Source organism: Pan troglodytes, chromosome 7 (genome assembly GCF_028858775.2).
Source record: "Pan troglodytes isolate AG18354 chromosome 7, NHGRI_mPanTro3-v2.0_pri, whole genome shotgun sequence".
Taxonomy (NCBI): domain Eukaryota; kingdom Metazoa; phylum Chordata; class Mammalia; order Primates; family Hominidae; genus Pan; species Pan troglodytes.
This window is the reverse complement of record NC_072405.2, coordinates 85,311,687-85,324,937: the sequence shown is the minus strand read 5'-3', so window position 1 is coordinate 85,324,937 and position 13,251 is coordinate 85,311,687. Positions and strand designations below refer to the sequence as shown.

General features: G+C 38.0%; 1 protein-coding gene across 1 annotated transcript in view; it reads left to right on the top strand.

Moving 5' to 3' along the window:
- The window catches only part of LOC748549 (uncharacterized), a 92,289-nt gene that overhangs the window by 23,056 nt on the left and 55,982 nt on the right, over positions 1-13,251 (top strand). Inside the window, exon 4 of the mRNA XM_063816119.1 lies at positions 7,179-7,385. Coding sequence (XP_063672189.1) covers positions 7,179-7,385 — 207 coding nt within the window. The remainder of the gene's footprint in view (positions 1-7,178; positions 7,386-13,251) is intronic.

Below are 13,251 nucleotides of genomic sequence, written 5' to 3'. Positions count from 1 at the left end.
TGGTGCAAAATTTAAGGTGGCTGATTCTCATTTGAAAATCTAATTATCTCTTTCCAATATTACAGATGTGAATATGAGTGACACTTTCATTAAAAGATAATTAACTAAAACTAGGAATAGACATACTTTTAAATACCCCCTACTGAATTTGGAATATATATATGGAATATATATATATATATATATGCATTGCTACTCAGCATCTTGATGCACTTCGCACTACTATACTACAGGTCACAGGTAGACACCATCTATGTAATATTTCAAAAATAGGAATTCTAAAGAGAAAGTAAGAATAACAAATCAAATGAACTAAAAACAGGAAATACTTGCAATGTCCAGCTTCCTGGATAGGTGATGTGTCAGCTGCCTTTGAGTTGACAGGCCTTTGAAGTTCTGGATCGCCAGGATCTGCTTCAAAACCTTGTCTTAGGCCTTAAGCACCAAATCTACCAAATACCAACAGAAAGCTTTATCGCACAAGTATTTGGAACAACAGAGACTGCAAAAATGCATCTTTGCAGGCCAAAAACCTTGCATTATCAGGGAACGTTTGGAAAATCCTAGGACTGATGCAAATGGATTAAAAACCAAACAAAACACCTGGGAGGATAAAAGCACAGTCCTCAAAAAAGCAGACCTAGGCCCAGATCAGGAAAGCTGGTTGCCTTCAGCAGCTGGCTAAAGTTACAATGAAAGTCCAGAGGCATGGAGTGGAGAAAAAAAACCCTAGATATGGTCTTTATTAAGAGAAAAAAGCAAATCACCACCTTAGGGATCCAGAGTCAGTGCAGGTACTAGTGTTTTAGAAATCAAGGCTACTAAATGTTAACAGAAAGAAAATCATCTGTCTTTCCAAAGACTTTATTCGATTTTAAACTTCTTTGGGAAGAAATTTGTTGAAAGTGGAAAGCTTTCTAACATTTTAAAGTTACTTTGTTTACAGCCCCACCTTTACACAGCAATTGTATCACCAATTTGCTAGCAGTATCTGATTGCACCTCAGTGGGGCTTATCCATATGCCTTAAGAAACATACGTGCACACAGGGGTAACATTTAAATTCTCTGCAACTTGTAAGTGAAAAAGGTGTTTATGTAGCGTTACTGTTTACTGAAAAACACCCCAGAGAGCAAAATTTCTGGCTTTAAAAAAAGTACTTGAGGTGTGTGCATGGGGAAGGGGAGTGGGAGATTTTAAAAAGACTGAGGGGAAATGAAGGCAGGGAAACTTTCAGGTTCAAATCAGAAAAGATCAAGCCCTTTGCGGGAGAGGGCTCCATGTACAAGCTCACTGATGGAAAAACCATTTCCTGCGACTTCAGACGGGTAAATGCATATGATGAAGGAAACACCTGAGAACAATAAGTCTGATTCAGGCTCAGGTGAAGAAAGAGGTCTATTTCTGGCATGGAAGAATAGGGAAATGATGATCATTTCGTTTTCAAGTTCTTTATTTCTTTTGCCTTTTCCTCCCAGAAACATCAATAACATTAATGTCATTAATGTCAAAACAGCAAACGTCAAATCAAGAAAACCATTAAAAAAAAATTGGTGGCTATTTCTCCTCTACACCTCCCCCCGTCTTTTCTTGGAAAATACAACTGTGTGTATCCGTGTGTGTGTGTGTGTGTGTGTGTGTGTGTGTGTGTGTGTGTATGTGTGTCTGGTGGTGGGGGGCGGTTATTGATTTCTAAGTAAGGAAACAAAAGAGGATTTGTAAGGGGTGCCCACTTTATCAACCCCCTCTTTTGCTGGCGAGAATTCTCCTCCTAACGTGTGTGTATTGTTGTTGTTGTTTACCATCTCTTTCTCGTTTTCTTTCACCTTTTCCCTAAGAAGAGAGGCTGGAGGTGAGGGTCGGGGGTTAATGGGCTGAGGGAAGGGGCAGAGAGGTTCTAGCGCAGAGTCAAGAGTTTCCTCCAGGGCTTGGCCTCGGAGCGCGCCAGCGTGAGGAGGGCTGTTGGGCTGAAGCGGCGGCGGGACTGCGTGGGGTGGGCCCCGGGGCGCGGAGCGCGGCGCCGCTGGCAGGGGCGCGGGGAGGCGGGCGAGCCCGAGCCCACCCCGCGGGCCGCTATGGGGCGCGAGCGCGATCCGAGCGGCTGGACCTGGCTGCACCGCTGTGCCGCGGCCGCTTGTGCCCTACTTCTGGGCTCCCAGCGCCAGGAAACCCAGCTGCTCCTCTCGGGTCTCCGCGGACGCCTTTGACCCTGACTCCCACTCCCTGCCCCACCCCCATTCCACTGTCCCTAAACTCTGCGCGAACCCGCCGCCGCCCTCATGGAACGTTGGGCCACTTTTTATTTCAAAGTGAAAGGAGTAGAGGTTTCCCTGCCGCTCCGAGAACTTTCCCTAGATCCTCTTCAACACTTTACAGGGCAACCCCAGCCCAGCCACATCCACTGCAGAGCACTCGGACCCTGACATTGAGCACCGAGTTAGGGGAGAACCAAAAAGGACTACCAGGTGGTTAGGTGTTGAGTGTTGGAGGCAAGGAGTAATTAACATTGAGACAAAAGGTAATTTCCACTTCTAGACTTTTTCTTCGGCGTATTTTATTTCCCAAATCCACTCCGAGGACACTCTTCACAATCGGTCTAATGAGTTTTCAGCTGTTTGTTCTGTCTTTCTCCCACCCTGTCCTCACCAATTCACTAATAAATACCCCACCTCCCTCTCCCCAATGTCCCTCCAGCTCAAGAACAACCCCAGCCCAAGGGGAAAAAGGTTTCCAGTCTTTTGACCGCGCTTCCGGGGTCTATAGATGAGCTCAGTTTGAAACGAGGTATTACAAGATTTCAGCGTTAGGAACTCTTTATATCACCACAGACACTTAAAGATCCTCAGCCCCCCTCCTCCTTTTCTCTTTTTGTTGGGTCTTCTCCACCCGGGGACTATTTAACAAAGGCAGTGTGTTAACTAACATTTTTGTTTAAGTTAGCAACCCCTTTCCAAAACACACTTAAGCCTGATACCAATATTTGTCACTGTGTGTGTAGGGGGGCGAGGTAAGTGACAGGGTTGGGGGGTATTTATGTAAGGGAGAGATGTGAAGTTGACAATGAATGGAAAGGTGCAGGGCTTGTTTGGGAAGGTGTCATAAACACATTATATTTAAAGTGAAATAATTCAAGAAATAGTGGGGTGTGTGTGGCTGTGTGTGTGATGAGGGAGCCAAAGCTTTCTATACAGAACAAGGTATATATTTTTAAAGAACTAACAAAAAAGGGGGATTTAAAATATGACCTAACATTGAGAATGGACACTCTCTTTGATGGAGGGAGTGAGCTAGAGGAAATAAAATTCAAAAGGGAAAGGCATTTTGAGTGTGTATATACGTGTGTAGTATTTGTGGGCAGTTAAATTCCTCCCTGAATCCCTCCCCTCCTCCAGCTACACTCGCATCTCCTTTATGGTCTTCTTCTTTTTCTTAAAAAGCATAGAAATGTCCCCCTTTTGTTCTCGGGTCTCTGTCTCTGCACCTCTATATCCATGTGTATTTCTCTATTCCTGGACTAAAGTCCATTTTTGGCTTCTACTTTGGAGTAAATGTTTTAGCTTTTTTCTTTTTTTCCTTGGGGATTCTGACCTTTTAGGGGGCAGGGGAGTCATTATGTAGAGTTAGACACAGGTAAAGAAAGGAAGGGGGAAAGAAGGAGAGGTTTGAGGAAGGAAGAATTAAGGGAGGAGAGGAGGGAAAGGGAGAAGAAAGAGAAAAGTCAGATGCCCTCTGGCCTTTCAGAGGTCAGAGCTCAGACAGTGCTGTGACCTCTTTTCCCTCTAGGCAACCAGCCCAGTGTTTATAAACAAATCAGACAGGACTCTCCCCAAACAATAGCAGTTCACTAACTTCATAAGCACTTCCACAGCACTTGTGCAAATTAATGAGGACCCCTTATCACCTTCCTCCCCCCAACACACATACATGTTCACACTACCAAAAACCAAGATCACAATCACACCCTCCTCAAATATATATGGAGATATTTCCAGCAAGAGTATCCAAAGAAAATGTTACATTCTGTCTGGGGAAGAGCTCCAAGATATGATCCAAATGGGAAAAGATAGACAAATAGAGAGAGAGAAGATACAGACAGACACACACACACAGACAGAATAACTAATTTCATTGAGCAGAAGATAAAGTGATATTTTAGACCTAAAAGCATCTATATCTAGTCAATGAAATGCTGTATAGACAATATACTAAACTCTGGCCACCAAATAAAATTATTTTAAAACGACATTGCATTCATCCAAACACCCACATTTCTAAGACAAATGTGCAGATATTTACAGCTGAAGAAAAGCCACCACCACTATACGCAATGTCCCTAAATATTAGACACAAGAGCACTCTTAAATCCTACAGCAAACAAAACAGCCCATCCGATCTAAGTTACAAAATGTATAATTGTTTCTATCTTTAATTACAAAAGACAACTAGCAGAAACTAAATGAATCAAAGATTTTGAAAGAAAATGTGGTTTGCCAAGATACAGGAATGGTAGCTTTACATTAAATTATAACCAAAACACCAATTCAGAAATAAATGACAAGATAGAAAAAGAAGGTGAAAGAAAAAAAATGCATTAAATGATTTTCAAACTTTTGCTTTAAAATGATTATCAGTTAAAGTCTAAGAGAAAAAGGTTAAAGAAAATATACCTCAGAGCAAAAAGATCATCTCCTTTTCTTCTTTGTCTATCAGTCCCCTGTTAAAGCATATGGAAAATGTTTTCAAAATGCCCAGATTTGGCACATTGTCATTGCAAAGAGGAGCGCAGTGATGCTGTTAGAGAAAATGGGAAATAAATTCAGGATTGGGTGCTGCCTCCTTCAATGCGGATTTATCTAAGTTTAATTTAATATTCCGCAATCACTGAATGATGGCATATAATTCACCAAGATTTTAAAGGGCTTTATTTAAATACCTTGAGCAATAAGAGAATGAAATTTAAACCATTTCAGCCATTGCTTATATTTTTTGTTTATTTTCCTATTAGGAGAAATTTAAGTGGCAATTTCTAATAATAAAAGGAAAAACGATGAAGATTTAGGTTTTTTTGGGGGGGGAGAATGTTAAAGGAAAGCATTAGCTTTATTAAAATCATTCTGAACATAAAATCAAAAAGCACAAAATGGTTGTTTGTAAAACACTAAACCTTTAATCGATTTTATTGGCATTCCGATCGATTAGATAAACGGAAATCTATAGCAAACATCAAGGCATTTAAAACATTTTCTCTATCTCATTTATAAACAAAACTTTTCTTTTCAGCAGAAAAAAATGATTATCAAACGACTAACAGGAAATTCTTCAGATATCAAATTACGATAATAAAATTATTTCCACATGGAAAGGGATAATGACAATGATGATAGTAATTACAATAATGAATAATTCAACAACCCTTTGACATGTATGGAAGAACCTCAGCAGAAACGGGTGTTTGAAGGGGGGCTACTTTAAAATAAATACTTTATTTTTAAAGGAATATTTTAAGAGACAACTCGAGGGCAGTTGCTTAGGTGTGCCTGCCGAACTAGTGTTGATTTCCCTGCAGATGTAAAGGAGTCGATTTCTTTGCCGGCGGTTCCCTTCCAAATTGAGTTACTTCTCATAAGCAAAATTAATATGCAAACAAGAGTGAGCCCTACCAGATTTACAAACTAGTGTCTGGACTTGTCTTCTACCTATTCTTAAAGGTGATTCCCAAATTATAGAGAGGGGCGAGGACTAGACTCTCCAAACCTGAAGTGAAGGAAAACGATTTATTTGGAGATGTGAAAACTGCTGTCCGGAGAAATGCAGCCATTAGAGCTTATGGCATTCTAGCTGTGGCGGCAAGAGGAAGTGTTGCTGTAACGGGTATTATGTTTATTTGTTAAAGAAAATCAATGGAAGTGGCTGTAAAGTAGTTAGTGAAGCGTGTGTTTGGGACTCGCGGGGAATCGTGACTCCGGCAGGCTGGTCGAGCAGCCTTCTTATTGCCAGCAAAGTCCCTGCGTCGCCCGGAGCCGGGGCGCGGACCGCGCGGCACCTGGCTTCGCGCTCGTGGGTCCTGCCCCGCGCTGCTCTGGTTGACCGCCTGTCTACACAATCTTCTGCCCTCTCTGTCCGAAGTCCTAGCAATTGCTCCCTGACTCGGGCTCCTTCCAATTGACTGTGGTTGTCTTCCCACGCCCCGCCTCAGCAGCACACACCTTTTTCCTCTTTTTCTCTTAGGGATTCTTGTCGTTTCCTCCTTTCCTTACGCTGGGAGCCTGAACTTATGTTCCTTTCCTTCTCCTGGAATCTCTCTGAATCTCCCAGTCCCTTGGGTGAATCGCGGACTATTTCTTTCCTACCTTGCCCCTCCCCCATTTCTCTCTCCTGCCATTTATTTAGCACCCGGGTCTTCTTACCCTCGCACTTCTATCCTCTCCTCCAGACATTCCAGAGAGTTCTCATCACACCAGAATGCACTTTTTTTCTCCTCCTCCTACTCCCTTTGGATTGGGGAGTAAAGGGGGATTTCGAGTTGAACTCCCAGGGGTTTTATTCTATTCTTTTAACAGCTTTACTTTCCCTTTTCTTCTTTGCATAACCTTCACCTACCTACTAATTTATAACAGAAGCGGTTTCTTTCCCTTTCATTTCCTAGTTTACAATTTCCGTCTGAGGTTGTGCATTGCACATGCACTCTCTGACTTCCCCGCCCCCGCTCCCCCCGCCCCGCCAGCCTCCGTCCAAGGCAACTATTTTCTTATACTCGGTTGCCGTCTAATTGCACTTTCTCTTCTCGGAGTTAAGTTAGTTTCCACGATATAAAGTTCACCGTACAGCGCCTTTGCATCTGTGAAATTATTTCGTTGCCCAAATGAACGGTAGGGTGTGGGGGGAAATGTATCAACCATTTAAGTCCCTTTTAACACCTTTTCACTCTCAGTCCCACCACCCACTCCAGTAATGTCTAATGTGAATAATAACGAATTCTGGAAAACGTTTCCTCTCAGCGCGTGCTGATTGCTCATGAGTTATTCCTGAGCGGGTCTCAAAGCCCTAACTTGTATCTTCTGACTTCGAGTGATCACCATTTCAACCGTCCACCCTTTCTTCTCTTTCCCTCACTGGCAGCCCTGACTGCGGGAGGGGGACGCAGCCTAAAGACCTCGTACTCTTGCTTCTTGTTTCTAGCTGCTGCAGCTGCCGCTGAAATTCGCTGTGGCCGCTGCCTCTTCCCGCTTTAATCCCAGACCTCCAGTCATTGGGCAGCTCCTCAGAGGCAAGAAGTCAACACCATGGCAACCCGACAAGCCTATCAAATCACCGGCTGGCGTGACAGCAGCAACACTGCAGGCAGGAGTGGGCTGGGCGGAAGAGCAGAGTGGCCACTGCGCTCAGGTACACAGTCTGGGAGTGGACAGCAGCTGCTGATCTCCACGTTCTGGCTACACATATGTGCACCACCCGGTCCATACCCCTACCTTATGTGCCCTAGTAGGTTCTGGAGGAGAAACGGGAGGAGGAGAAGGAGAGAAGCATATAGGCTTGGAGGAACAGGAACCGCAGAAAAGAGTTTTAAACTAAAAGGAATCCAAGTCTTAGAATTGTAAACTAAAGTTGTCTTGTGCCCCAGCAGTCTATGAAAACAAGTCACAATAGGCTCAAAACTAAATGGAAGGAGTTTACACAAACAAGGTGTCTGTGTGTGTGTGCGTGTGTGTGTGTGTGTGTTTGCCAGTTCTGTTATTTGTTTGAACATTAATGCAACATTCTGTTCTGGAGCTCCAAAAGGATAAAGGAAGATGTTGCTCTGGAGTTCCAAAAGGATAAAGGAAGATGTTGCATTTTAAAATTTTCTTGTCTGCCACTGTTGGAGTCTGCTCAACTTTAATTTCAGCTATGGTAATGGTAATTGGCTTCCTTGAAGATGACCTAAACTTTACCTGAAACCGTCTTTGCCTGGTTCTTTCATAAAAGGTGTGTTGCGTGTAATGTGTGTTCTAGATCTTGATTCCATAAAGGGAAGAAAGAGAGGACACCAGGAAATGTGTGTATTCCTCTAAGGCCTACCTGGCCTTTGTATTTCCTCATTTTCCTTAAGAAATGTTGAACTAGGCAGATGAAGGAAGATGGGCATTTCACTAACATTTCAGAGCATTGTGTAAATTACCATGAGATAGATTGGAATTGCATTGTTCTTTTTTATTTTAAAAGCAAACAATATTTTTGAGAAACACCCAACATATTTCTTAACTTACAATTTCATTGTGAAACCTTTGACAAATATTTGTACAAGAATATAGAATGCTATCATTGACCAAACGTCCCCCTAGGTCACTTATCTCATCATGATTTCTAAATTTTGGAATGCAAGTTTGCCTGTTGAAGTTGTATAGGACAGAAAGGAAAATTTATTTAATAACAAAGGTAATGTGTCTTATTGAGGAAATCTTGTATGAATTATAAAATCTACACTTAAATCCACTCCACATAAACACGATTCACTAAATAAACAATTTTTATATTGATCTAACATTTTTATGAAGAGGCTTTCAATGTGTAAGTATTTAAATTATACTTGGCATACATAAAATGCTAGAGAACTAGAAAGGCTTTTAAAAGCACCAATTGCAATATTAAGCAGAGTAGGATGGAGAGCCAATGTTTGAGGCTATAAAGAAAAATTCGATGAAATCTTGAACTTCATTTCCTTACTTTCTCTGTGTTTCATTGTTGATAGATCCCAATATTAAAACAGTATATTTTCAAAATAGAATTTATTATAGACCCAAAATGGGCATAATTACTGGCACTAGAGAAACAGGTCATGATATCCTAGAAAAAACTTTTGGACATAATATGATTTTTCCTGCATTGAAACTCTAATGTCATACTGGTAATATTTTCTTATTCTGCGCTACTGTGCAGAGTTGCTTAATGAAGAACCGCCAAGCACACGGAGCTGAGATTTGGTTATTGCTTAAATGGCTACCTCAATGCCAAGGTATTGATATCCTTAAATATTTTTGGCTAATTCACATTACATTTAACATGTGCTGAGCGTTTACAGTGGAAAACATATGAAGAAACATAATACTGTAATTTAAAACTAAAATGCGTATATTTAATTTGTTATCTCCTGAAACTACATTTGTAAATTTAAACTATTTTTAAAGATAAGTTTAATAAAATGTTCAAAAATATTTCAGTATACTTTGGCTTTTGTAATAATTAATGAGCACAGGAAATATGGTGACATTTAATATTTTACTATTTCTTTTAATGGCATGTCCTCAGTTACTGGAAAACTTTCAGTACTTCGGGATCTATAATACTATTCGTGTGCGTGTGTGTATATAGTATGTTATTTAAGGATACTGTCACTCAAGTGTTCACTTCTATGTTAATATTTCTAATTTAAAAAAATTAAAATGAGATGAAGTTAATATATTAAAGAATTTAAACCAAAACAAATGCCTAGGTATTTTAAGAAATCCTTTGAATTTTTCTTAAGTTTTTCTTTATCATGAACTTGCCATTTATGGATGATTGAAAATTGAAACAATTTTTTTGCATTTATAACACAAATATTTATTTTTTAATTATAAATCAATTTTAGTGTCTACCATTAAAAATACCTTCATAGGTTGTATAATATATGACCATCTGTTTAAATATAGATTCATGTATATGCCACACACATGTTGCTAGTTAGCTCTACATTCAAATCTTTACATTTAAAGCTATTTTCTACACTTTTAGTACTTTCCATATGGATGCTGTTAGAAGGAGGAAATTTCTCTCCTTTAGCTGATGAATAAGATAGTAGAATTAAACATAGTTTAAATACTACATTAAAAAAAATCAATGCAAGGATGCCTCACTCATTTTCAACAGGATGGATACCATCTCCATAGAGTTCATTCTTGACCTTACCTGAGTAAGTACTTTAACTTAAAGTATGAGATGCACCTAGAGGGGTAATACATTGAGCTTAATAGGAAGACAGTTAATAACCTTTTTTCATCCTCGTGCACTATCAATCATGGCTGTCACCAGTCTGCTGAATCAAAGCAAAAGTGTTCTTCACAGATGACTGATTAGAAACGCAAAATCACAAGATCCATCTTCATGGTCACTTTTATTATAGTCATTTTTAAACTGACAGCAACCTGCTCAGCTTCAGCACACTGGGCATCACAAATAGTGTCACTCAGTGCAGCTAAGCATGAGAAGAGGTTGGTTGGATTATACTGAGAAATAATTAGGCCCTCAACCCTTTGTGGTTCCTAGAAAAAGGTATTTGGCTCTCAATCTCCCCTCCCCCACTCCTAATATATTTTGATTCCGTTGTATCATTAGTTTAGCATTAGAAGGGAGGAGTCTTAGGGTATAGTTTTATCCCTGTTAATTGTCTGGGAATTAGGAAATGAATATGTCTACTTGAAAATTACATACAACTTTTTGTGTACCGTCTTTTGTCAACTTCATGACAACCAAAAATATTGCTACCCTCACAGGGGTAAATAGTTTAAATAAGGTGGTTTTTATACAAATATGTGCGTGTGTGTTCACGCTTCAGAAATCTAAGTAGTCAGGTCATAGTAAATGATGCCCACTTACTAATAAGGTGTCCTTTTTCTGTGGAAAGCATTTAATACCATCACTTGAATGCTGTAACACTGGAATTACTGAGGCTCTAACTAAATGCATAGTCTTAAAGAAGGCCAAAATATTAACTCTTAGGTAGCTGTGTAAATTCTTGACATGTAGTGTCATATTTTTTTCAGCCCTAGAATATTGAAAAAAGGACAAATTTGGAAGACCAACAAATAGATATACGTAAAAAGCATTACAGTAGGAGGTTTGAAACAGTTATAGCAGAATCAAATGATAAGGAACCTTGTCTTTACTAAGACTCTTCATCTTTGTGATACAAGATGAAACTTTTGGGTTTATTTCATGATATTGTCATACATGCCTTAAGAATATTTTATAGTACTATATGACAGTATTGATAAGAACATTTACATGGGGAAAGTTTTCAATAGAAAATCTTCAAAATATATTGTAATTCTAATGCCCATTTTATAGGTTCATTATTTCATATTTTGGGAAAGTAAACCCCAATAGATTTAAGTTTTAGTTCAGTAATTTTAACCAAAGTGCCTTATTTTAGGTCTCCATACAGTTATCTTTTCCCCTCATCTCAAATATCCACTTTCTTGTTAGTGCGCGCGCGCACACACACACACCCAAACACTAAGAGAAAGAGAGATAAGTCATTAATAATGTTTATATAACATAATACCCTTAGATTAACTTTCAAACATGTGAATATCCTACCTTTAACTTTTCTATAAGGTACCAATTTTTTTCTCCATCTCTCTATAAACCCCCCACACACACACACAAACACACACATATGCACACACAGACATACACACACATCTTTATTATTTATTCTAGATTATGACAATGTTTTTCTCTTCTGTGCAAAATACATAAACGGCATACATATACACATAAACATATATATACATGTATGATATATCTGTGTTTTCTACAGATGGTAATAGATGTCTAAAAGTACTCTATAAAAAGGCTAAAATTAATTTCTTTAATATTGTACTTTGTTATACATATTTTTCTATATAGAAGAATCAAATTAAATATTGTGAAATAAACCCAATTAGCTATCTAGTTTCATTGTATATTTTTAGTTAAATAACACTGTCTTAGAATTTGAATAGAAATGTTAGCTGATATTTTAAAATATTTTCACCTTATAAAAATTAATAATAACAATACTTATATTATTAAATATGTAAAATTAGGGCTAACTGAAATGTTTATGTATTTTTAAGCTACATAATTACATAAATAACAATGCAATAATCATCTTAATGTGTTCATTTTCAGTTCACTTTAACAATAAAAACAGAATGTCTCCTGACAAAATGTCTCTCTGTGTTTGTGTGTGTGTGTGTGTGTGTGTGTGTGTGTGTGTATTTACTTTGGATACATTAAGTTTACACTTCTAGAAAGGACAATCTCATAGAATTCAATATTGCTTTTAAATTTTTGGCAGTAAAATATTCTTTATGACTAGATCATACACATCAAAATATTTATGAAAAAGATATTTATTTGAAATTTCTGGAATCTGTCCAGCATATTTTGCTAGTAAAACTAATGCAATGAACTGATACACATATTTTTTTTTGGCATCATCTTGGTAGTCTATGCAGGTGGTCACTATAGATCTTTAATATTAATCTTCAATATGCATCATAAATATGAAAATTTATAAAGTTTATAACAATTTTAGGTTTAGCATCATGTTTTCTTCTACAGATAGGTCTTAATGGACTGAGAAAATAAAAATAATTTTCTCTTTTAGAAATTTAGTTAAAACAAAATATTTAAAGAAAATTAGCTTCTTTTAAAAGTTATCATGGAATGTTATTATTTGAGATTTTCATGTTTTGACAAAAATTGAAACCAACATTGACTTACACTTAAAGCATTATTGTTAATTTGGAAACTGTTTTGGAGAAAATATTAGCATTTTTATTTCTCTGAAATCTTTAACTATTTTGCTGTTAGTCGTTTTAAATACCTACCTTATGTCCATTGTTTGTGCTTACATTTTCGTTACTGAGAACATTCTTATGTTTGTCAATATATAAAGCAAGCAACTTTATTTAATATAAGAATATTACATGATAAATGGACTAGCATAGTTGGTAGAAATATACTTAATATATAAATACATGTTAATCAAAATATATTTGAAATTGAAAAAGCCTAATAATGTTTGTGCATTGTAGCTTGGGCTAGAATTTATATTTGTGCATTACATGTAATATTTCTATACATGAATGCATATACATAACTATCCCTAAACCCTTTCATATTTAGGTCATTGACTTATTTTGAATGCTATCACACAAATATTACAATTATCTTTGCCATACCTGCATTTATGCAGTTTGAATATGCAGTTACAACATTTCTCTTTTTCCTGGAGTGTGATTTCTCCCTTGGTAACTGAATTGTTCTTTGTTGAATCTTTGTGATTAAAAAAAGTAAAAGCACTGTTGTATGAGTGTCAGTTTGCAATAAATGTGTGAGAAGATGTGTGGTCAGGATAGTCTGCCTATCTTTTAGCATGTCTTTTCTACCTGGGCTTAACTAAAGCTATTTAAAGAGAAAAGAAAATAAAGCAAAGGTCAAACAAAAATCACTGTTAGCATCTTGT